The following is a 24,289-nucleotide window of genomic DNA, read 5'->3' on the forward strand; positions in this document are numbered from 1 at the left end:
CAACCCCATGGACTGCAGCCCACCTGGCTCTTCTGTCCATGGAATTCTCCAGGCAAGAATACTGGAGTGGGTTGCCATGCCCTTCTCCAGGCAATCTTGCCAACCCAGGAATAGAACTTGGGTCTCCTACATTGCAGGCAGATTCTTTACCATTTATGAGCCACCAGTGCAGAAATTGGGTGATATTTAACCCCTGAAACCACACTGGGTTAGAGCTGTTAACAAGGTTTTTCCTGAGGGTTAACCTCAGTCTGTGTGATGCAGGGCATTCAGAGGATAGAGTTTACGGTTGCCAGAGGAGCTGTACTTTTATGGAGAATATCTTGAAAGAGGGGAGTACAGAGAGGGAACCTCAAATATACAGAAAACTTCTTTCCTGGAATCCTGAGCTGCAACCCAAGCTGTAAATGCATAACGGCTTCTCTAGGAGCCTGGGGGAAAGGAACGGCAGGAAGGCAACAACAGCTAAGTAGAAATTTCAGCACTGGCAGTGCAGAGGAGGCAGAATTTTAAGTTCAGATCCCACAAAGCTAGTGGGCTTGATAATTCTTCAGGATTTCTACTGAAATCCCAAAGGAGAATGTCTGAGAGGTAGAGACATCTCTCAGGACTAAGAACTTAGCCTGAGAGTAAAAAAACTAAAACAAACTTCCATGAATTCAAGGTATTTATCTACTCATTTAAATGCCTGTTAAAAAGAAACAATTTTCAGAGGTAGAAGACAGAATTGAGACTCTACAATGCAACATCCACTGTGTCCAGTATCATTTTTTTTTAATTATAGGAAAATATGACCCAAAGATAAAAAGCAACAGAAATGTGTCCTGAGATGACCCGGCTTTTGGAATTCACAGTAAGAACTATAAAGCAGCTATTATAAATAGGTTCAAGTACTTAAGCCAAAGTACACTGCTTCCCTGGTGGCTCAGATGTTAAAGAATCCTCCTGCAATGAAGGAGACCCAAGTTTGATCCTAGGGTCAGGAAGATCCTCTGAAGAAGGGAATGGCAACCCTCTCCAATACTCTTGCCTGGAGAATTCTATGGACAGAAGAGACTGGCGGGTTATAGTTCATGGGGCTACAGAGTCAGACACCACTGAGCAACTGAGCATTCATGGAGCAACTCAGAAGGTAGAAACATCTTCAGGAAGTCACTGAGCCCACCTGACCCTCAGGAGAAACCAGTAGAGCCTGTGGTACTTTCTGCCCTTATCCTTTACCTGGTCAGCTTCCGAATCTGAGGGCACCACCAACACCACATCACCCCTTTGTAAGGTAAGTTCATCAGAATTTGCTGCCTCGAAATCGTGCAGTGTTTCCACCTGCAAAAGATTGTAAAAGAACTGATTCATTTTAGAAAGAAAAGAAGATATAAAAGCAAAGTCTTTCAGCCAGATTATCAGCAGGCACTCTTAGAAGCATCTCTAAACTGGATAAAAAAAGATGAAGATACGAGTCAAGCCCAAAATGGCAACCCACTGCAGTATTCTTGCCTGGAAAATCCCATGGATGGAGGAGCCTGGCAGGCTACAGTCCACGGAGTCTCAAAGAGTCAGACACGACTCAGTGACTTCACTTTCTTTTCTTTTTCTAGGGACTCTAACAACAAAGGAAATTCTAATCTCTGTTTACTTAAAAATATCTGAGTTATACAGGCAGACACTGAGGCCATCTGAATGTACTATATATTTAGTAAAGTAATGCCTTTTTCCAAAGCTAAAATTTAGTGCATTAATTAAATTTTAATTTCTCACATTTTTGTTAGAGAGTTCTATTTTATTATCACCAATGCTTTGTTACTATTTGTTTATTTTTTAACCTAAAGATGCCTAGTGAAAAGTTCCTCTGTAAAACAATTAATAATTGGGAAAACCATCACTTGTATGTTATATGGAAAGTACTATCTAATTAAACCCTGTGATCAATTTCTTAAATAAACTTCCTTCCCTATCTTACCTTTAAACCATGACAATCTGTTTCCTTTCTCTCTTTTTCTGGTTTTTAATGGAAATATATTTGACATGTAACATTGTATCATTTAAGGTATATACCATGTTAATTTAATACATTTACATATGGTAACATGATGGCCACTGTAGTACTATCTAGCACCTGAGTAAGTTACATAATTATCATTTCTTTTTAGTGGTGGGGTTGAATTCTAGTTTCTTAGCCCTTTTGATGATAATAACACAACGGTATCATTCACCATGGATTAGATACCTAGGGCTACTTTACTACCAGCTTAAACATCTGTCTTAGCCCACCACTCTTCTTTCCCCCTTTTTAAAAGATTTCCTTAAATTTTGATTACTGAAAATTTTTAAGAAGCAGGAGAGTACTAAAATGAACCCTGGTGGACTCATTGCCCAGCCTGGATAACTATTTAATCAAGGCTAGTTTTCTCTCTCCTGTGTCCCTGACCTCTTTCCCAGAGCCAAGACTAAACAACTGGCTTTTATTTATTTATTTATTTTTAATTTTATTTTATTTTTAAACTTTACAATATTGTATTAGTTTTGCCAAATATCGAAATGAATCCACCACAGGTATACCCACGTTCCCCATCCTGAACCCTCCTCCCTCGTCCCTCCCCTACCCTCCCTCTGGGTCGTCCCAGTGCACCAGCCCCAAGCATCCAGTACCGTGCATCGAACCTGGACTGGCGACTCGTTTCATACATGATATTATGCATGTTTCAATGCTATTCTCCCAAATCTCCCCCCCCCCTTCTCCCACAGAGTCCATAAGACTGATCTATACATCGGTGTCTCTTTTGCTGTCTCGTACACAGGGTTATTGTTACCATCTTTCTAAATTCCATATATATGCGTTAGTATACTGTATTGGTGTTTTTCTTTCTGGCTTACTTCACTCTGTATAATAGGCTCCAGTTTCATCCATCTCATTAGAACTGATTCAAATGTATTCTCTTTAATGGCTGAGTAATACTCCATTGTGTATATGTACCACAGCTTTCTTATCCATTCATCTGCTGATGGGCATCTAGGTTGCTTCCATGTCCTGGCTATTATAAACAGTGCTGCGATGAACATTGGGGTACACGTGTCTCTTTCCCTTCTGGTTTCCTCAGTGTGTATGCCCAGCAGTGGGATTGCTGGATCATAAGGCAGTTCTATTTTCAGTTTTTTAAGGAATCTCCACACTGTTCTCCATAGTGGCTGTACTAGTTTGCATTCCCACCAACAGTGTAAGAGGGTTCCCTTTTCTCCACACCCTCTCCAGCATTTATTGCTTGTAGACTTTAGGATCACAGCCATTCTGACTGGCGTGAAATGGTACCTCATAGTGGTCTTGATTTGCATTTCTCTGATAATGAGTGATGTTGAGCATCTTTTCATGTGTTTGTTAGCCATCTGTATGTCTTCTTTGGAGAAATGTCTATTTAGTTCTTTGGCCCATTTTTTGATTGGGTCATTTATTTTTCTGGAGTTGAGCTGTAGGAGTTGCTTGTATATCTTTGAGATTAGTTGTTTGTCTGTTGCTTCATTTGCTATTATTTTCTTGAATTAAATTGAAAGCATTTCCTCTAAAGTCAGGAACAAGACAAGGGTGCCCACTTTCACCATTACTATTCAACATAGTTTTGGAAGTTTTGGCCACAGCAATCAGAGCAGAAAAAGAAATAAAAGGAATCCAAATTGGAAAAGAAGAAGTAAAACTCTCACTGTTTGCAGATGACATGATCCTTTACATAGAAAACCCTAAAGACTCCACCAGAAAATTACTAGAACTAATCAATGATTATAGTAAAGTTGCAGGATATAAAATCAACACACAGAAATCCCTTGCATTCCTATACACTAATAATGAGAAAACTGAAAGAGAAATTAAGGGAACAATTCCATTCACCATTGCAATGGAAAGAATAAAATACTTAGGAATATATCTACCTAAAGAAACTAAAGACCTATATATAGAAAACTATAAAACACTGGTGAAAGAAATCAAAGAGGACACTAATAGATGGAGAAATATACCATGTTCATGGATTGGAAGAATCAATATAGTGAAAATGAGTATACTACCCAAAGCAATTTATAGATTCAATGCAATCCCTATCAAGCTACCAACCGTATTTTTCACAGAGCTAGAACAAATAATTTCACAATTTGTATGGAAATACAAAAAACCTCGAATAGCCAAAGCTACCTTGAGAAAGAAGAATGGAACCGGAGGAATCAACCTACCTGACTTCAGGCTCTATTACAAAGCCACAGTTATCAAGACAGTATGGTACTGGCACAAAGACAGAAATATTGATCAATGGAACAAAATAGAAAGCCCAGAGATAAATCCACGCACATATGGACACCTTATCTTTGACAAAGGAGGCAAGAATATACAATGGATTAAAGACAATCTCTTTAACAAGTGGTGCTGGGAAAACTGGTCAACCACTTGTAAAAGAATGAAACTAGAACACTTTCTAACACCATACACAAAAATAAACTCAAAATGGATTAAAGACCTAAACATAAGACCAGAAACTATAAAACTCCTAGAGGAGAACATAGGCAAAACACTCTCCGACATACATCACAGCAGGATCCTCTATGACCCACCTCCCAGAATATTGGAAATAAAAGCAAAAATAAACAAATGGGACCTAATTAACCTTAAAAGCTTCTGCACAACAAAGGAAACTATTAGCAAGGTGAAAAGGCAGCCTTCAGAACAACTGGCTTTTAAATTGTATATTTTATATACAGAAGCATAACATGGAAGAGCTAGAAATGACTGTCTTATTGCCAAATTCATTTTTTCTGATGAAAACACTGAAGCCCAGATATTGGGTAAATGCTGTTCCCCAGCTCACAGTGCAGCTACTGAGCAAAGTCAGGGAGGGACCCAGCCAGACCTGGCCTTGCTTGGTATCCCTGCCTGCTTGACTTCATGCCCTTTTCTTAAAACAGAACACAGTGGAACACTGGCTTAGTGGCCACATATCTAGTTTTTTCCTCCATATTAATTAATTCATCAATCTATTAAGCCCACCTGTCCCCAATGGAGGTGGCAAGGTAGCAGCTACTTTCTAAGGAGCAAATAGAAGAAAAAGACAATGACTATTCTACTCAATTCCATCCCTACAAGCACACACATATTTAATACTTTTTAAAAGACAAAGAGCTGAAGTTGGAAATGCCAAGTCAAATATGCATATTAGTATTCCAACTATAATCTATTAGGTAGGATCATCTACCTTTAAGCCCCTGGCTTAAGCCCAGGTATTAGGCTTAAGTATGGGGATTCCCTGGTGGCTTAGACAATAAAGAATCTGCCCGCAATGTGGGAGATGCAGTTTCGATCCTTAGGAAGGGAAGATACCCTGGAGAAGAGATTGGCTACCCACTCCAGTATTTTTGCCTTGAGAATTCCATGGCCAGAGGAGCCTGGTGGGCTAGTCTATGGGGTAGCAAAGAGTTGGACATGACTGAGTGACTAACACTTTTATTAAAAACGTGTTAAAACTGGGCTTTTTGGTAAGGACCCTTCCATTGATGAAGACTAGTCATTTGATGGCCTCTCTGAGAAAAACTTTCTCTCCATCATTTGTTTCCTTATCATGCTGCTGCTGCTAAGTCGCTTCAGTCGTGTCCGACTCTGTGCGACCCCAGAGACGGCAGCCCACCAGGCTCCCCCGTCCCTGGGATTCTCCAGGCAAGAACACTGGAGTGGGTTGCCATTTCCTTCTCCAGTGCATGAAAGTGAAAAGTGAAAGTTAAGTCACTCAGTTGTGCCCAAATCTTAGCGACCTCGTGGATTGTAGCCCACTAGGCTCCTCCGTCCATGAGATTTTCCAGGAAACAGTAACTGGAGTGGGGTAACATCGCCTTCTCCCTTCCTTATCATAGAAGCCAATTAACATATTTATTCACTTTTAAAATATTTATGTACCCCTTACTTTGTGCCATACAACTGCAGCAAGGTGTTTCCTGCCCTCCAGCAAAGAGCAGATAAGCACATGGATAATTTCAAGCCCTGGGCTCTAGGGGGAGCTCGAGGGGGCACTTGGGGAGGAAACAATCACCCCATTCACTACCAAGGGGCATATCATTTACCTTGTGGCTGAACTTTCTTTAATTACCAGTTGTTAAAATATAGAAGACATGACTGTGCTTCTTGCAGCCCAGCAGCATGGAAATCTTACAATGTTATAATGTGATGTGAGGATGAAGGCAAAAGTAATACAGTAACAAAAACGATAAATACATATGGCAAAAGAATGAAAACCAGACAACCAAGTCTGCACAAAAGGGCTTCAAAGCAAAGAAAAGACCAACGGTCACCAGATTAAAAAGTAAGAAATGTTAAGGGACCAGAAACACATTTCTCTTTTTTAAAAGAGACTCAGCTTTAACTGAAGCAAAACTGTAAAGCAGATCATAGAGAACTGAAAACATATTTAATAGTCAGTGTGGCACATGGCATCTGAAGTGTATCCTTTTATGTAGACAAGACCACCAAATGTACAAGCTTTGAAACTAAACAATGAACTTTGTGTGCCAAGTCGCTTCAGTCCTGTCCAACTCTTTACGACCCTCTGGACTGCAGCCTGCCAGGCTCCTCTGTCCATGGGATTTCCCAGGCAAGAATACTGGAGTCGGTTGCCATTTCTTTCTCCAAAACAATGAACTTTGGTGAACTGCAAATCAAACTGAAACAGAGTCCTCAAGTAAGAAAAGAGTAAATTTAATTACACTGTATTCTCCATCAAAGGTGACTGACTTTACTATTGTATTTTCCTGACACTGAATAAAGTAAGAAAAAAGGGGGGCAAAAATAAAAGTTAGAACCTTGTAGAGGAAGCCGGGAGGCACTTCCTGGAAGGCCTCGCTTGCAGAGGGAGCAGAAGTTGCAGGCTGGGAGGCCCTGGCCGCCTTCTGCTCCTCCGAGGCCAGCTCTGGCATCTCACTGGTGGGGCCGGGAAGAGCCGTGTCATCAGTCGCCTCTTTGTACTCTGCATCCACGGTTCCTTCGTGTTCTCCTTCCCCTTCATTGTTGGAGGCAGGCTGTATGACGACAGAAGGGATGACCTTCTCCTGGGGGGAGAAAAATATGGTGGTGTGGGCAAGGGCTGGGAAAGAAGGCTTCTGTACTCTCCAGGAGTTTCCTCTAGCCCATCCCACCCACCGTGGTTCCACTTTCCCCACGTCTCCCATCCAGCTAAACGCCTGCCCTTCACCCAACTTTTCTGGTCTCAAATCCTTCCACCTTGCAAAACATTCCTCCCAACATGGCCTCCTTTTTCTGTCTCCTGAGACAGAAACCTTTAATGGGACTAATTTGTGGATCCTTGACAACCAGGCAGTTAGGTAAGACAGGTTTCTCAGGAAGTTGGGAAGTGGACTAGCAGATTTTGGGGAGAGAGGTTAATCGTGATGGGAGGAGGGGTATAATCCTGACAGGGAATATAGCTAGACTCTAAGGATGCTCTCCTTTTCACAGTGGTCCATTCTTGTCCCACTGAATAGTAACCCTCACTTGAAACTGACATTTAACCACCTGTGATTGCTTTTCTCCTGGAAACCCTATTGTTAGTAAAGATCTGGCCCCTGTTTGGAGATGTCCTTTGCTTGCTGGTTATCATCAGAGCTCACACTGCAGTGATAACTTGAGCAATGACAATTCCCACCAACTGCTCTAAGTATTGTGCTGTCTGGGGGCAAAGCAGAACCAAAGGATCAAGACCTGTTTTATTCTTTAACGAAGATGAGCAGGGAAGGGAATTTCACTAGTATATTGGAAGCCTGGAGATCAAGTTCTATATATCCTCAGATATCAGTAAATATAGATAGGCACCTCCATTCTTCAATTTGGGGAAAATAATACATTCTCTCAATGAGCATATTGTCACACATACAGAAATATGCCTTGCATTGTGACAAGACAATCTATGGAAAAATATAGAATATACTTTTGAGTTATTTTGCTAAGTAGTACCACTGCCAGCTGTTTGAACAGGATCGTTTAGCTTCAAGCATTAAGGAGCTCTGGAAAGACTTCTGGAAATTTATTATAAGTGAAATAATCAGGAAAAAGCAAAACCTCACGTTAAACGAACTCTTCACTGTTTCTACTTAGAATTCAGAGGAGCAAGAAGAACATGGGGTTTAGAAGAGCCGTCCTTGCTGTGGCCTCTAGGTTTGAGGCCTCACATTAGGAGTCTCTGTATTTGTTGCCTTCGTGTCTCTGGGGTAACTCCAACTTCATGTCATATTAATGACCCATTACCCAACATAGGGATGGGCTTTTGGTAAAAGGAGCCTAATGGAGAGTTTAAGGCACTTTAATATGCCAAAGCCTTTGACTGTGTGGATCACAATAAACTGTGGAAAATTCTGAAAGAGATGGGAATACCAGACCACCTGACCTGCCTCTTGAGAAAGCTGTATGCAGGTCAGGAAGCAACAGTTAGAACTGGACATGGAACAACAGACTGGTTCCAAAGAGGAAAAGGAGTACGTCAAGGCTGTATATTGTCACCCTGCTTATTCAACTTACATTCAGAGTACATCATGAGAAATGCTGGGCTGGAGGAAGCACAAGCTGGAATCAAGATTGCCGGGAGAAATATCAATACCTCAGATACATAAATGACACCACCTTTATGGCAGAAAGTGAAGAAGAACTAAAAAGCCTCTTGATAAAAGTGAAAGAGGAGAGTGACAAAGGTGGCTTAAAGCTCAACATTCAGAAAACTAAGTGATGGCATCCGGTCCCATCACTTCATGGCAAATAGATGGGGAAACAGTGGACACAGTGGCTGACTTTATTTTTCTGGGCTCCAAAATCACTGCAGACAGTGACTGCAGCCATGAAATTAAAAGACGCTTACTCCTTGGAAGGAAAGTTATGACCAACCTAGACAGCATATTCAAAAGCAGAGACATTACTTTGCCAACAAAGATCCATCTAGTCAAAGCTATGGTTTTTCCAGTAGTCATGTATGGATGTGAGAGTTGGACTATGAGGAAAGCTGAGCACCAAAGAATTGATGCTTTTGAACTGTGGTGTTGGAAAAGATTCTTGAGAGTCCCTTGGACTGCAAGGAGATCCAACCAGTCCATCCTAAAGGAAATCAGTCCTGAATGTACATTGGAAGGACTGATGCTGAAGCTGAAACTCCAATACTCTGGCCACCTGATGTGAAGAGCTGACTCATTTGAAAAGACCCTGATGCTGGGAAAGATTAAGGCAGGAGGAGAAGGGGATGACAGACGATGAGATGGTTGGATGGCATCACCGACTCAATGGACATGAGTTTGATGTCCAAGCTCCGGGAGTTGGTGATGGACAGGGAGGCCTGGCGTGCTGCGGTCCATGGGGTTGCAAAGAGTTGGACACAACTGAGTGACTGAACTGAACTGAACTGAATAATAAAGAGTGATAATAATAATAATATGACTTAACTACTAATACTGGCTTCCCACCATGTGCTTGGCACCCAGCTGAGGACTCTGGCTATTATCTCACCTAATCCACCCAACAAGCCTATTGTTCTATCAAATTCTCTTCCTTGTCCCTCCCTCCATTCATATCCTTTTCCTCATCTGTGCTTCATTCTTTTTCTCCATCACTTAATACCATGGATTCCCTTGCCCCTATCTGTGCTTAAGCCCAGTCCACCAGAGCCAGGGGAGCCTTGTGGAGCTTCACAATGCTGATACAGGAGAATGCTGAGATCACTCTTCCTGAGAATGAAATATGTTGTTTTGGTGGAGTGGGAGCCACAAAATGGCTACACACCATCCATTACTCCACATCCAAAAGAGGTATCACCATTAGCCAACAGAGGGTTCCAGTGGCCACCATCTCCCCAGAAACTCCATTTTCTAGGACATGTACCTGAGCGGCCACTGCTTCTGTTTCTTCCAGTTGAGATCTGTCACCATCTATGGCCTCTGTGGCTTCAATGTCAGTCTTGGCCTCCTCTAAACTTGCTCCCGCTCCAGCAGGAAGAGCCGCCTTCTCTGTCTCTGCTTCCTCCACTGGAACCCCCTCAGCTGCCGGCACCAAGGTCCCAGCCGTCACATCAGCCTCCGTTCCAGGGATGATCTGTAAACCAAACAGGCCTCAGTAAGAGTCAGACTCAGCCCTGTCATGTCTCTCCCCTCTTCTGAGGCCATCAGACTTCAGGCTTTCTTTGTCATGTCCCAGAGCCCAGTATTCAGGTACAGCAGAGTCTGCCACCTGCTCCAAGTTCTGACTCCTCTGCCTCCTGGGCCCCCAACAAGGCTACATTCCTCAGCTTTCCTTGCAGGTGGTGTAGCAAACGGAATGTGAATGGAAGTGACACATGCCACTCTTGAAACACGGCTTTTAAGGTGTGCACAGCCCCCTCCACAAGCTCTTTTTAATCCTTGTTGGCTAAAAGCAGATGATAGCAGTATTGCAGAGGATATCTGAGTGACAAAAATGGAAGGGGCCCAGGCCCGATACTACCTGGACCACGGAAGAAAGCCATTGACGAGCATCCTTATCACACAAAGTCAGAATTTTATAAACTGCATTTAAAAATATAAACTTTCAAGTCTTCATGGAGAAGGTCCCATAAGCCAAATTAAATTCATTAAAAAAAAATTAGCAAGTTTCTCAATGAGACCTCTTGAGAATGAAGGGAGAATCATTTTTGTCATCAAATATATATGATAATTCAAATTAAGTCAGATTTAGGGTCCTTTATTAGGAAACACAAAATAGAAAAAAATGAGAATCTTGTTTCTAAGGTTGGAATGTAGTCAGAAGAGCTTTAAGTAGTATGTAAAACTTGGACTAGTGAAATAAAGTACAATCAGAAATTTTAGTTTTGAACAGATTGGCTATGGAGTCCAAGTCTTTACAAGACTCTCACATCAGTTTGCAGACTTGATTTCAGAGATTCAAATCAGAAAGACTGAGAAAAAGGAGCACTGAAGATTAATTGTATATAATACACTCAGGAAGCATCTTTCAAAAACTGATCTTGCTAGCTGATGTGATTGGCATTAATCATTCTTTTTCCTTATTGAATAAACTCTACCCAGTTTGTCCTATTAAGTTAGGAAAGCTTTCATGATGCAGATACTTTAACTGTTGAACCCAGAATACTGAAAAGGGTAATGCACAGTGCCTGCTGAGTGGGCCTCAGAAATGGGAGATGGAGATTCTGAGCCACACACCTATGGCCATAGCGGGGCATTTAAAAAACCTCCTTCTGACTCAAAAGTACTTTTACTTATAAAAATAACCCATTGCAATATACACCCTGTCTGTGTGTGCATGTGCGTATGTTAGTCGTTCAGTTGTGTCTGACTCTTTGCGACTCCATGGACTGTAGCCCCGCCAGGCTCCTCCGTCCGTGGGATTCTCCAGGCAAGAACACTGGAGTGGGTTGCCATTCTCCTCTCCAAATACACACCCTACTAAATAGAAAATAGATAACCAACAAGGACCTACTGTATAGCACAGAACTATACTCAATATCTTGTAATAATCTAGAAGGGAAAAGAATCTGAAAGAGAATATATGTATAAACTGAATCACTTTGCTGTACACCTGAAACAAACACAATCATGAACCAACCATACTGCAATAAAAAACAAAAATAACTAATATAAAATTAACCTGTTGCTGAAAACATTTTCTACAACATTTTACTTTGGAAATGAAAAGTAATGCTAGCACTGTGATATTTGTTATATGGACACGTATCACTCATATTCTTAGAAGCTATTTCCTTCTCTTAGGAGAATTTCCTACTATCAGAATTTGATATCCTATTACCTCCACAACGTACGCAATGATTTAAAACACAGTCACTGGCCATGACATAGAATGTAGTTTTTTTTTCCTACTCTGTCATTAAGTACATGAGTTCAGAAAAACAATCCTTTTACATGATACTTATTTAAGGTGCATTATAAGCACTGATAAGTGGGGTATGAGGTACAGGGGGATTTATATTTAGGTGAATGACTGAAAACTCCCATAATAAAAGTTCACTTAAAAATTTAAAAGAATTATATCTTTTGTTTTACAGAAACATAGATCTTTTATATATGTGATTGTTGCCACTGTTAATAGAGTAATGCTTAGAATATAACTTAGGAGGGCATCTTAATTTCAAGAAGAGTGATAAACAAGGGCTTTTAGCTTTGCTATTGGAGAAACCAACAAGCTCTCTCCAGGATCCTAAGAACTACACATAAACTATACATAAACACACTGTGTATACAATGGACTTAGGAGTTCAAATGTAGAAAGCAAGTTGTGTTGTCATCATTCTAAGTTATATATACTTTCCATCTGTCTGAAAAAAATCACACCTGTGGAGTGATCACCCCCCTGGTTTCAACAGTTTCGGGCCAGACAGACTCTGCATCATGCAGACAGCATGGGAAGCTGAGTGTGAATCCTACTACACACACACAGACGTTCTATTACAGATCAGAACACAGACATTATGTTACCTGACAGGCTGCTCCCCTACGTGATTACACATAAAACCTCCCTTACATACATGTTCCAACCACATACTATTAGTAATTGGATTTTACTCTCAACTGAATCGATGTATCTCCTGAAGAGAATAGATTTCTGTGAAGTATTGAATGGTGTGGCCAAAAGTAATCTTTTAACTCTACACAAATAAGATTTTAATAATGAGTTCCTGATTTATCTCTACAGCTGTATATACCTATCAGTTTGGTTGTATCCGATCTTACTAGTGCAAGATATGCATGTTATCACCTTTCCTTTGCTAATAATTTTAACAAGCATCATCATCATCGACTGGATCTGATTTAGACCTGAGAGGGTGGCTGCAGTGACGCTGGCCACCAGCAGGTGGAGACCAAGGACTCTGTCTGCCTGCTCTGATACTCTGACCTCAAAAGAGCAAAGCTTCAATGTCACCAATTTACCTCCCTGTCACAAAAAAGGGACAGAACTTGTGGAAAATCGTTGATAAAAATGATGGAAAATAAAAATCGCCTAAATACTAATAGTAACAAAGATAATAAAGACGAGGTGCAGAGTAAATGGCACTTTGGCTGCAGAGCATGCGTCATGCGTGTGTGCTGTGGCCTCAGTCAACTCTGACTCTTAGTGACCCCAAGGACTTCAGCCCACCAGGCTCCTCTGTCCATGGGATTCTCCAGGCAAGAATACTGGAATGGGTTGCCATCCCCTCCTCCAGGAGATCTTCACAACCCAGGAATCAAACCAATGTCTCTTAAGTCTCCTGTATTAGGAGGCAGGTTCTTTACCACTAGCACTACCAGAAAGCTCTTGACTATAGAGAGGAAAAGTTAAACACTTTGAATGACCTACTTTAAAAAGGGAAGAAATGATCACTCTTCCAGCCTTCCATGAGTCCATTAGAAATGAATTTCTATTTCCCTAGCTGAAATTAATACTCTGATTTTAGAAACCTTAAGAACATTACAGGGTTTCCCTGGTGGCTCTAATGGTAAAGAATCCTCCTGCAATGTGGGTGACCTGGGTTCAGTCTCTGGGTTGGGAAGATTCCCTGGAAGAGGGCATGGCAACCCAGTCCTATTCCTGCCTGGAGAATCCCCATAGACAGAGGAGCCTGGCGGGATATAGTCCATGGGGTTGCAAAGAGTCAAACATTACTGAGCGACTAAGTACAGCACAGCACTGGTGACCCAGCGGTAAAGAATCTGCCAGCAATGCAGGAGATGCAGGGGACTTGGGTTTGATCCCTGGGTCAGGAAGATTGCCAGGAGGAGGGCATGGCAACCCACTGTAGTATTCTTGCCTGGAGAATTCCATGGACAGAGAAGCCTGGCGGGCTACAGTCCATAGGGTCGAAAAGAGTCTGATACAACTGAAGGGACTGAGCATGCACACATGCAGGAATACTACAAAAAGAGAGGACTGTCTCCACCTGTGTTCCCTTGCATCTTTCTGCCTCTGTCCGACATTGCTCTGAAAATCAAGGACGCTCTGATCCTCACCTTATGTCTGGAATCTGCCCCATAGTTTCTGCTCTTACCAAAATACTTCCAGTGCCTATTTACTGGCAGCAATAATAGATAACATACAGATACAGTGGAAATAGAATCCATTTGCTCAGATTCAGTGTTTGCTCCAGATAAATCAAGAATAGATTAAAGAGGTTTTCAGGAAGAGTTATCTCTCTTTTATGATTATTTTTATGCATTCCAATTTGTTAGCTAATGTAGTTTTAGACTCTAAATTTAGTTTTTTCTAGACTCTGCTTGCTATCACAGATGTTATACCTGCAACCACAATGACTAATGATGGCTACTGGATATTTTTTAAGTGCTTTTTTTGTTGTTGTTGCTGCTGCTGTTTTTAAGGGAGACCAGAGGGTTGAAACTACTGAAAGTATTTCAAGCCTTTGATATTCAACATTATCAAATTTTTTTTCTCTTTACATTTTAGGAGAAACACCAGTACCTTATCTGCTGCCAAAATTATACTACCTTGGTACACTATCTTGGTTGGCCTCATTGATTTATGGTGGAAAACATCCGACGCAAAAACAGGTTAAAATTAGTTCTCCCTGCCTGCGGGTTGTTTACTGTATCCACAAGGTCTGTGCAGGACAAGCAACCTATAAACAATTTGCACATTCATCACAGAAGTCACAGAGACCCACATGGGACCTTCTCTGAGGTGAGCATTTCTCAGTTTACCATACTGTACAGATCTTACTGCCTTTTTATCGTCTGCGTCAACAATCCTCTTGGTGGAAAGCTATATGTGTTGGTATTTCAAACACCTACTGGCCTTAGCGAGATTTTCTAGAAGTAGAGTGACGTGAATGCAATGCAACAATGGTACCCGTATCCGGCAAAGCAGGGGAGCCTCAGGGGTGACAGCAACTAGCCAGTCCCTCTGGTTGCTGGTGCCCTTCTTAGAAGCAGATCAACAAGGATGAGAATCGAGACAAGTAAGAGCTCTGATCGGCTGCAGAGGCATTTGTAATCTGTGGGATTTGTGTAATTTATTGATTTATTTATTCACTGTTTTCTTGTCAATATTTGCTCTGAACAATGCCTGAAATATATATTTTTAACGATAAGTAAAGAATGTAAGAAATATATATTTTTAATTTGACTATACTAAAATCAGAGAGTAGCCATCTTCCTGACATTTGCTCTTGGCAGAGCCTCTGACAGTTTCAGTATATGCACATTCTGTAGCCTGTGGGGGAAACTGACATTTACTGTGACTCTGCAGTTTTCCCGGCACCATCCCAGGTGTTTTACATCTATTGTGTATTATTCGTCCAACAGCCCTATTAGATATAGTCCCACTGTCTACACAAATCAACTCATACTTAAGAGCTGAAGTAACTCAAGAAGTCAGCAAACTAGTATTGGGACAATCTGACTCTAATTTTTGTGTTTCTTCACACCAACCAGCATTCAAGTAGACAATGCACTTCTCAAACTAGAGTTCCACTGTGATGCTAAGACCTGGCACCTCCACAGACCCATGACTTCCTACTGTCAACTCCAACCAAGCAATGTTTGCTGAAGAATTTGAGTATGTTCTTACAGCCAATGCATTCACTTACACTCTAGGAATGCTGTCTTTAAGATGAGATTTGCGGGGGTGGGGTGGAAGAGAGGTCCAAGGCACGGGGGTAGGGAGATACATGTATACATACAGCTGATTCATTTCAATGTACAGCAGAAACTAATATAACATTGTAAAGCCATTATGCTCCATTAAAAAATAAGTAAAACAAACAAAAAGATGAGATTCATAGATTCAAAATCTATTTGCAGACATGATCTGGATACCTAAACAACCATGTCATAAAACTCCTCTTATCTGATACAAATCATATGGTAAAAAGCTATTGAGAAGAGGTTGGTTAGGTAGAATTTTTCATCATTATTTTTGCCAATATTCCTGAAAATTCTATTGTTTAGAAATATATGGACAGAATGAGAAAGTGGAAGAGAAGATCATCCTGGTTTTTTCCAGTGCACTGCAGAATTATAACTGAAAACACACAGAAACTGGGCACTTGGGCAGTCCTAGCTATGTTCACAAGTTAAATATTGATATGATTCCAAAGCTGGAAGGATCAGAAGGCTCATCTAGGAAAGGCGGATTATCTTCACAAACAAAAGTAAATACTGTGCATTGCACATTCACAGATGGGGATATGAGCAGGTACAGTAAGCCCCCTACCTGCCCTGTGTTCTCATTTTACAAGTGAGGAAATATGATGGAGGGTGAGTAGCCCTGGAGAGTTCTGACTCTCCCACTGATAAACACTAGAGCTGGAGTGACCCCTGAGTCCCTTTGGGAAGTAAAAAAGGGAGATGGATCCCACAGTGTGGATCCTGGCTGCAGGCTGCCCTTGCCTTCTTCTGGATCCAACCTGAGCTCTTGACTTGTCTGAAAATGCAAGCGTGTTATGAAAATACAGGATTTATTTAAGGATCCATCTTAAAGAAAAGCTTAAGAGGCAACTAGAGAAGAGAAAATCCCTGTCCTAAGACACAGCCTGGTGGAGAGTACCCCTTTTCACATGAACTACACTTAGAACACAGCAGTGACTTTCCTGATGGTCCAGTAGCTAACAGGGAGCCCAGGTTCAATCCCTGGTCAGGGAACTAGATCCCACAGGCTACAACTTAAAGAGTTTGCATGCTGTAACTAAGACTTGGCTCAGTCAAATAAATATTAAAAAATAACCCAAAAAACAAAATGGTAGGTGACAATTTCCCTTCAGTACAACTGTAATATGAGCCCTCCCACCACCACTGGTATCCCCTTCCTTTGTAGTACCTGGTATTACAAACTTAATTTGCTACCCTCTGCATTTTCTTTCTGGGCTTCCCTGCTGGCTCAGATGGTAAAGAATCTGCCTGCAATGCAGGAGACCCGGGTTCAGTCCTGGGTTGGGAAGATTCCCTGGAGAACGGAATGGCAACACACTTCAGTATTCTTGCCTGGAGAAATCCACGAAAGAGGAGCCTGGAGGGCGTCAGTCCATGAGATAGCAAAGAGTCAGACATGACTGAGTGATTAACACTTTCATTCTTTCTAATCAAGGAATTTCATGGTTTCCCCCCACCTCCCTGACCTTCATCTTAATCATCCTTTTCAATCTACTCTCCTAGCATAGCCTGCAGTCCCATCATAAACCTTCAGCAGCCTGGTCCCAGTACAACTCAGCTGCTGGCAGAGGTGTTGCCATGGCAACATCTGTCCGATTTGGCTCCATACTTTCTTTATAAATTACAATCTCCTGCTGAAATACTAAAGTTAATGAATTTGGGGTTAATTTGGCCTTTAAGGTCATAGTAGACTATCCGATAATAGTACATATTAAAACAAAGCTTTAATTAGAGATTATTTGCAGCCTCTTCTTTGGGAGAAATGAATAGGAAAAGTGGATTTATCTTTACAAGCAAAGGTAAATATTGTGTGTTGCACACTCTCAGAGGTTTTGATGTGATCAAGTATTAGTTTCAGAAGTAGCCACAAAACACAGCCTCAGTGGGAGTTGCAAAGAGCTTATTTAAGGAAAATGCCTTTACTGCACAATAAACATTTCACTCTGCATGGCTATGGTGTCTTTGAGCATTTGCTGCCACTGCTCAAATTGCCTCCTTGTGAGTAGGTCCAGGCTCAGGTTGGCAGAAGGCTGAGGCAGGGCTACCAGGCACACCCAGAGTCCAGACCAAAAACTGGAGATCTGCCAATCACCTATATGTCACCATGCTTAAAACTCCCAACCCTGACCCTGCCAGAACCATGGGCACCTCCCTGGGTAGCCTGGGACCCATCCAGATGGTAGTCGGGGACTGGGTCTTGAGGAAGGATAGGGAGTTGATAGTCACCCTTAGAAGACCCAACTGTCTTCCTTCGGATATTTCAGCCTCTGACTAGGGTAAGTAAAATATACTCCATGCCAATCCGTCACCCCATATGCTTAGCAAATAGAAGCTATAAGACACGAATGAAGGGTACTCGTTACCATGAGGGGTTTTGGAAATTCTTCACTGTTTAATGGAATAAGTCATAGATTTTTGAGAGCAGCAAGAGAACATATTGTGTATCAAGCACAACTTGTAGAGGAGAGATGAAGAAAATTGGGTCAGAAAGGGAAAATGACTTCCCCCAATGAATTCCCCAAGGCCACCTCAGCAGTTAGCCACAGAGCCAATTCTCCAGACTCTTATTCAGTGATCTTTCCAATTATATCACCTTAGATCCTTGCTTTGCAGCCAAAGTGAAGGATCAGGATGCTCATTGCCTCAGAGAAGCTCAAGGTTGGGGCTGTATGAGCATTTCTGTTCCTTTTTTTGACCCTTCAGCTTCACACCAGGAATATGTACCAAGTCTAAGTGTGGGTTGGAGAAAGTTCTGGTATCAGCATGGAGGGATTTCAGCCCAACTGTAATCCTGTTGGCTTTAGACTGGTCTGTAAACATACTTTTAAAACCTGCATTTTTGAAAAACATAGCCTCTGTAGTAGTTAAGAGAGGAGTATCTATGAATTAAAATGTCAGGATTCACATTTCATGTCATCGCTTTCTGTGTACGTAATCTTCATTTAAACCACTTCAACTCTCTGTGTCTCAGTCTCCTTAATTTGCAAACTGGGACAACGATTCCTAAGTATCATCTTTCTTGGGATTGCTGTGAGAGAAGGCACGTCAATTACTAGCATTCGATATGGTCCTGCTGACTATACCTTAATTCTCTGGTGTCTGTAGTCATAAACTGCCTTTTACTGCAGATCACACAGAGTAAGGCAGTATTGGGGTTGCTTGAGACTCAGTATTATAAATAAATAAAAGTATATACTAAGTCAGAACCAAGAGGTCATATATTGTATGATTTTATGCATATGAAATATCCAGAGTAGCAAAGTCCATAAAGATGGGAAGCAGACTGGCAGTGCCCAGGGTTGGGGGGGAGGAGGGGACCATGTGCACAAGGGTTTAATGTGGGGTGATGAACAGGTTTCAGAACTAGACAGATGTGGTGGTTGTACAACATTAGGAATGTACGAAAGCCACTGAGGTTTTATCTTTAAATCGACTGTTATTGCACCTCAATAAAACATCAATTAATTCATGTTAGGTTCACTTTAAATTGATTAATTTTATGTTATGTGAATTGCACCTCAATAGAAAAAAATGAGTACATGCCAAAAGTAACACCTAAAAAATCACTAGGCACCAACTGTGGACAAAGGGCTCCTTGAAGATAGAAGAATAAACTGAAACCTCATGTCCATGTTCATATGTAATCATAACACTCTGAACAAAATAACAACATCACACAATCCTCACATAGGTCTTGCAAGAAAGGGCTTTGGAACATGAGACCCTAGGAAGCAGGGAAGACAGTCTGTGTATGCCAGCTGGTAGGTGGCTAATGAATACTTAATATCAGCCACATATGAAAACAACCAGCACCCCATTTTCAGATATGGAAACTGACAACCCCAAGTCAATCTGCTCTGTGAGGTGTGAGGCATGCAGAGTTGTCTATCATCTTGTTACCTTCATATTAGCCCTGGTTAACTTTGTCTCTTCCCTGTGACCTGGTACAATGGCAGAGAAAAAATAAGTTCTTGGCCCGACCACTGGAATCAACTTTGTGTCAATCTCTGGAACTCATCTGCCTTTGTGTTCTCTCCACTGTTCCTGAAGGAGGCTGCATGCCTCCGAATGCTCATATCTTCCTGGCAGTGAAGTTTGGAATACTTCCTATCAGTGGACCCAACAGGAAGGTCCCCTAGAAGAGACAAAGTGGTCTTGGAAAGGGCAAAGAATTTTGATGGGATGCAGCTTCTTCAGGATCCAAGAGGAACTTGGCCTGGGTGGGGACCTATACAAAATCGAGTCCCTTAATATCATCGTGCAGCAAACTGAAAAGGGGGGGGGGGTGATACCTCTGCATCTCTGGCCTTCCCCTTCTCAGAGTAAAGGTATTGCTGACTTGTGCTTATCTTGGGGGGAACCACTTATCATGAAGATGATGACAATAATATTATCCAACTCTCATTGTTTGAGGAACCTCTATGTACCAGATGTTAAACTAGGAATGTGGATTATTTCCAAGCCCTTGTAGGAAACTGTGAAGGCAATTAACACTAACCCCATTTTCCATTTGTGGCAACTGAGGCTCAGATGTCACAGGGCTCCTGGGCAGCATAACAAGATAGATGGTCCTGCTTTTGATCACAATAAACAGTTTTCTTTTCCTAGATACAAAAATTCAATTATCTGAATGGAAACAGAAAGAAAATGATCCTGTAATATCTGTATTTTAATAGCTTTGGCTGTAGTCTCATTCAGGTAAGCAGACTATAGTGTCAATCAATCAACAAATCAATGACTCAGAATTTACTGGGCATACATTATACACCCGGATCTCTGCTGGGTGCCTGGGACACAAAAGAAACAGCTATTTGTTTGGCCTGAGGGATACTGAGAATGTAGTTAGCTGCTAATAGGAGTGCAGTCAAACTCAGAGAAAATAACCATTCCTGTGATTTTGTTTTTCTAAGAAAAGTAAAGAGGTAAATCCATCTCCAAGGCATGCATACACACACACACAAATTAGTCTGGTGTGTGTGTGTGTGTGTGTGTGTGTGTGTGTGTGTGTTAGTTGCTCAGTCAGGTCTGACTGTTCATGACCCCTTGGACCACAGCCCACCAGGCTCCTCTGCCTCTTGGATTCCCCAGCCAAGAAGAGTGGAGTGGGTTGCCATGCCCTTCTCCAGGGGATCGTCCCAACTCAGGGACAGAACCCCGATCTCCTGCATTACAGGCAGATTCTTTACTATCTGAGCCACCAGGGAAATATATATAATTATATATGTAAGGCATACTTCAGAGTGAGTGCTTTGCATCTGAACATAATTCTATGATAATGAAGAGCAGACAAGAAATCGGCCTCATCTGGCTTCCTCTGGTCCTCAGTGTCTTCCTGACAGATCCGAGTTCACAGGTAGAGACACAGCGGAAGTCTGAGCTCCCAAGCCCACGCAGCACAAGGAGAAAACTCAATGCTGTTTCTCACCCATGTGCTCATTGCAGTAGGATGCCTCGAGTGCTGTGCAATGTCAGCCTCCTCTCTCACCACTCCGTGTGAACTAGGATGGCTGGAGCCACAGCTACTGCCTACAAAACTGTATCCCCCAGAACCAGAACAGAGCCTCACATCTAGAGAGGCTCAAATATGTCTACCAGCTGAATGAAGGGGGAAATTAGCATATGCCTTCTACACACACAGAAAGAGCTATTCCCTGGCAAGATGAAGCTCATGGTGTATCTATCTATATCTATCTATCTATCCATCTATATTTGTTGGTTTAAATTGGCCTTGACAAGTCAACCTAAGTTTGGTGAAATATTTAAAGAAACAAAACACAAAAAAAATCAAAAGTAGTCAGTGTTTCACCTTCCAGGATTCTAAAATTATTCTAAATATTTAAAAAATATCTATCGTGATTTTTTTCCCCATTTATTTGTTTTGGAAACAAAGCTAAACCCTAAACTCAATTACACTGCATTATTTCTTTAAAACTAATAGGAAAAAAAGACATTGGTCCACTTCACATCGTTTGAGCAAACTATAGGATCAGACAGAAATTTAGAGAAAGAAGGGGTTCTCTGCAAGAAAATGAAATAAATATAGGAAAAAAATCATCTTTATTTTTTAATCTATTTCTCTAATATATATCTAAACAAATATTGATTATCTTTCCTAAAGAAAATTTTCAGTACTTATATAACATGGAAACATCTAGAGAAGAGGTAACAAGTGTTGGTTTTTAAAATGCATCCCGCAGAGACAGCGGTAAAATTTGGTGCTTTTGGTGCTGCAGGGAAAAACTAAAGGCAATATTAGCTATTCAGGGAATAAAACAACAAACAAAAATGTAATAAACCTCTCTTGAGAGCCCAGGGTTTCTTTGTGAACCACTGCTTAAATTTCCTGTTTTCAAAATTACATTTGTTTCTTTTTCAACAAAACCACCACAAATTTCACCTAATATGAAATGCATTCTGTCAAGACTAGAAATAATAACCATGTGGTGACATTTTGGTAGCAAAAATGAGGACCTCAAAAGGTCACGTCAACCCCATCCTGACTGATGACAGCCACAGCCAGTCTGCTTAATAATAGCTTGGGACACAGTGTGGATTTTGTGTCTTTACAACTGAATATCACACATCTAGCAACTGAAGAGACCTTTCTTTAGAAAAAATAACCCTAATATTATCTTGATTATCACCAAGGGAAAGAAGCTATAAACCTATGTTAGAGAACAAAAATACATTCTGTCTGACATTATTTGCTTAAGTAAGAAGGGAGAACTTGGGGAAGAACTGACTTCATCCAAGTATGTTCATTCTAAACACATGAAAAGGATCCACTTTTGAAGGGCATTAGGCAAACTGAACTGCTGTGAGCTGCCCTCTCTTACTATTATGTTTTAGTTCATTTTAAGGGTGGAGAAGTCAACTGCTTGAAGTCTTTCTATTTCACAAGGAATCTAAATTTCTATTCTTTAAAGTTCAAATGAAGTTTAGGAGACAAGTATTTTCAGAATGAAGAATTCTTTCAAATATATCTTCACTCAACATGAGGGAAACCAGGTTTAGTAATGGTTGATGTTTTACCATGCAGCTTGTTAAGTATTTTTAATACTACCCTTGATTTCAAAGATCACCAATCTTTTATAAATCTTGATAAATGTAGTAGGTATAATAAAGTAGGTACTTGATAATTGATAACTGACTCAGATTGTTCACTGGACAACCAATAAACTTAGAATTTGAGAAAACAAAAATCCATGGGGTCGCAAGAGTCCATGGGGTCACAACAGCCCATGGGGTCGCAAGAGTTGGACACGACTTAGCAACTAAACCGCCACCACTCAGTTCCTTGGTTGTGTTTGACTCTGCAACCCCATGGACTGTAGCCTCCAGGCTCCTTTGTCCATGGGATTTTCTGGGCAAGAATACTGGAATGCATTCCCATTTCCTACTCCAGGGGATCTTCCTGACCCAGGGATTGAACCCATGTCTCTTGAGTCTCCTGCATTGGCAGGCTGAGTCACCTGCCACCTCACTTTACCACTGAGTCACCTGGGAAGCCTTCCTTTGTTACATAAATCACCCTAATTAGGTGCAGACATCACAATCTGACACCAAATGAAAAAGTTCAATCTGCACTGAGTTCCTAAGATCACCTGTGAATCTGGGGATGAGAGCTGAGAAAACTCTCCCCTCGAGCACGGTGTCTTAGCACTTCCCAGTCTACAGTCTGTGCAAGCAGCCCTCCTAGGAGGGACTCAATCTAGCAGAAAGAGAACATTTCTTGTTCTCTTTACAGGATTTGGCCCAACTCTATACCTCTACATGGAAAATATGACCATTTTTCTTGAGTCATTCTTAATTTATACTTGCATCACTATCTTGCCCTATTATTTATTTTTCTACTCTATTAATAAATGATAAATTAGACAGATGACCTGCCTTTTCGTGGCAAAATAACAGAGGGCACCAACAGGAAAAATATAACTTTCATTCCTCTAGTTATCTCATCTAGGCAATATTATTTTGGAAACTGGGAGATTGGTTCTCCTCTCTGTACAAATTACATGAAGGCTGTAGTTAATACTACAGCCTTTACTAAATGGTACTCTGATTAAATGGAGAAGGAAATGGCAACCCACTCCAGTATTCTTGCCTGGAGAATCCCAGAGACAGAGGAGCCTGGTGGGCTGCCGTCTATGGGGTCACACAGAGTCGGACACGACTGAAGCGACTTAGCAGTAGCAGCAGCAACACTCTGATTAAATTCTTGGGAGATGCTTTAACTGCATTTCATAAATAAACTCTTTTCACTCTCCATGGGTATTTTGGATTATATTTTCTTTGGTATCATTCTACACTTCCACGTGTATTAAATGATGCAATTCAGTATGGTGTGTATAGAGCCCATTCTGCGTTAGGATGTGCTGTGGTACACAGCTGCAGTGAGCAAGGTGAGAGGTTTCCAGGCAGACAGACGAGTCTTCACCTCTGCACAAAATAGATCCTTAAGCTCCCTCATATTATGACAACCAGTACCAGACTTGATTTTGAGCAAACAGTGGTACACATAGGAATCCTTGTAGATTCAATGATTTTTAATGTGGGATTTCAGTCCCTCATGGGGCCTAAACCAACCTACAAGACTAATACTGTAAGAAATCAATACGGAGACATAAACAACAAAGTGATTACCCTTCTA

General features: G+C 41.3%; 1 protein-coding gene across 1 annotated transcript in view; it reads right to left on the reverse strand.

Moving 5' to 3' along the window:
• AMPH (amphiphysin) overlaps positions 1-24,289 on the reverse strand; it is a 212,888-nt gene that overhangs the window by 4,321 nt on the left and 184,278 nt on the right. Inside the window, exons 18-20 of the mRNA XM_027539161.1 lie at positions 9,872-10,081; positions 6,820-7,065; positions 1,222-1,323 (exon numbers count right to left, since the gene is read on the reverse strand). Of these exons, the coding sequence (XP_027394962.1) occupies positions 1,222-1,323; positions 6,820-7,065; positions 9,872-10,081 (558 nt within the window). The remainder of the gene's footprint in view (positions 1-1,221; positions 1,324-6,819; positions 7,066-9,871; positions 10,082-24,289) is intronic.

The sequence above is a fragment of the Bos indicus x Bos taurus genome, chromosome 4 (assembly GCF_003369695.1).
Source record: "Bos indicus x Bos taurus breed Angus x Brahman F1 hybrid chromosome 4, Bos_hybrid_MaternalHap_v2.0, whole genome shotgun sequence".
Lineage (NCBI taxonomy): Eukaryota > Metazoa > Chordata > Mammalia > Artiodactyla > Bovidae > Bos > Bos indicus x Bos taurus.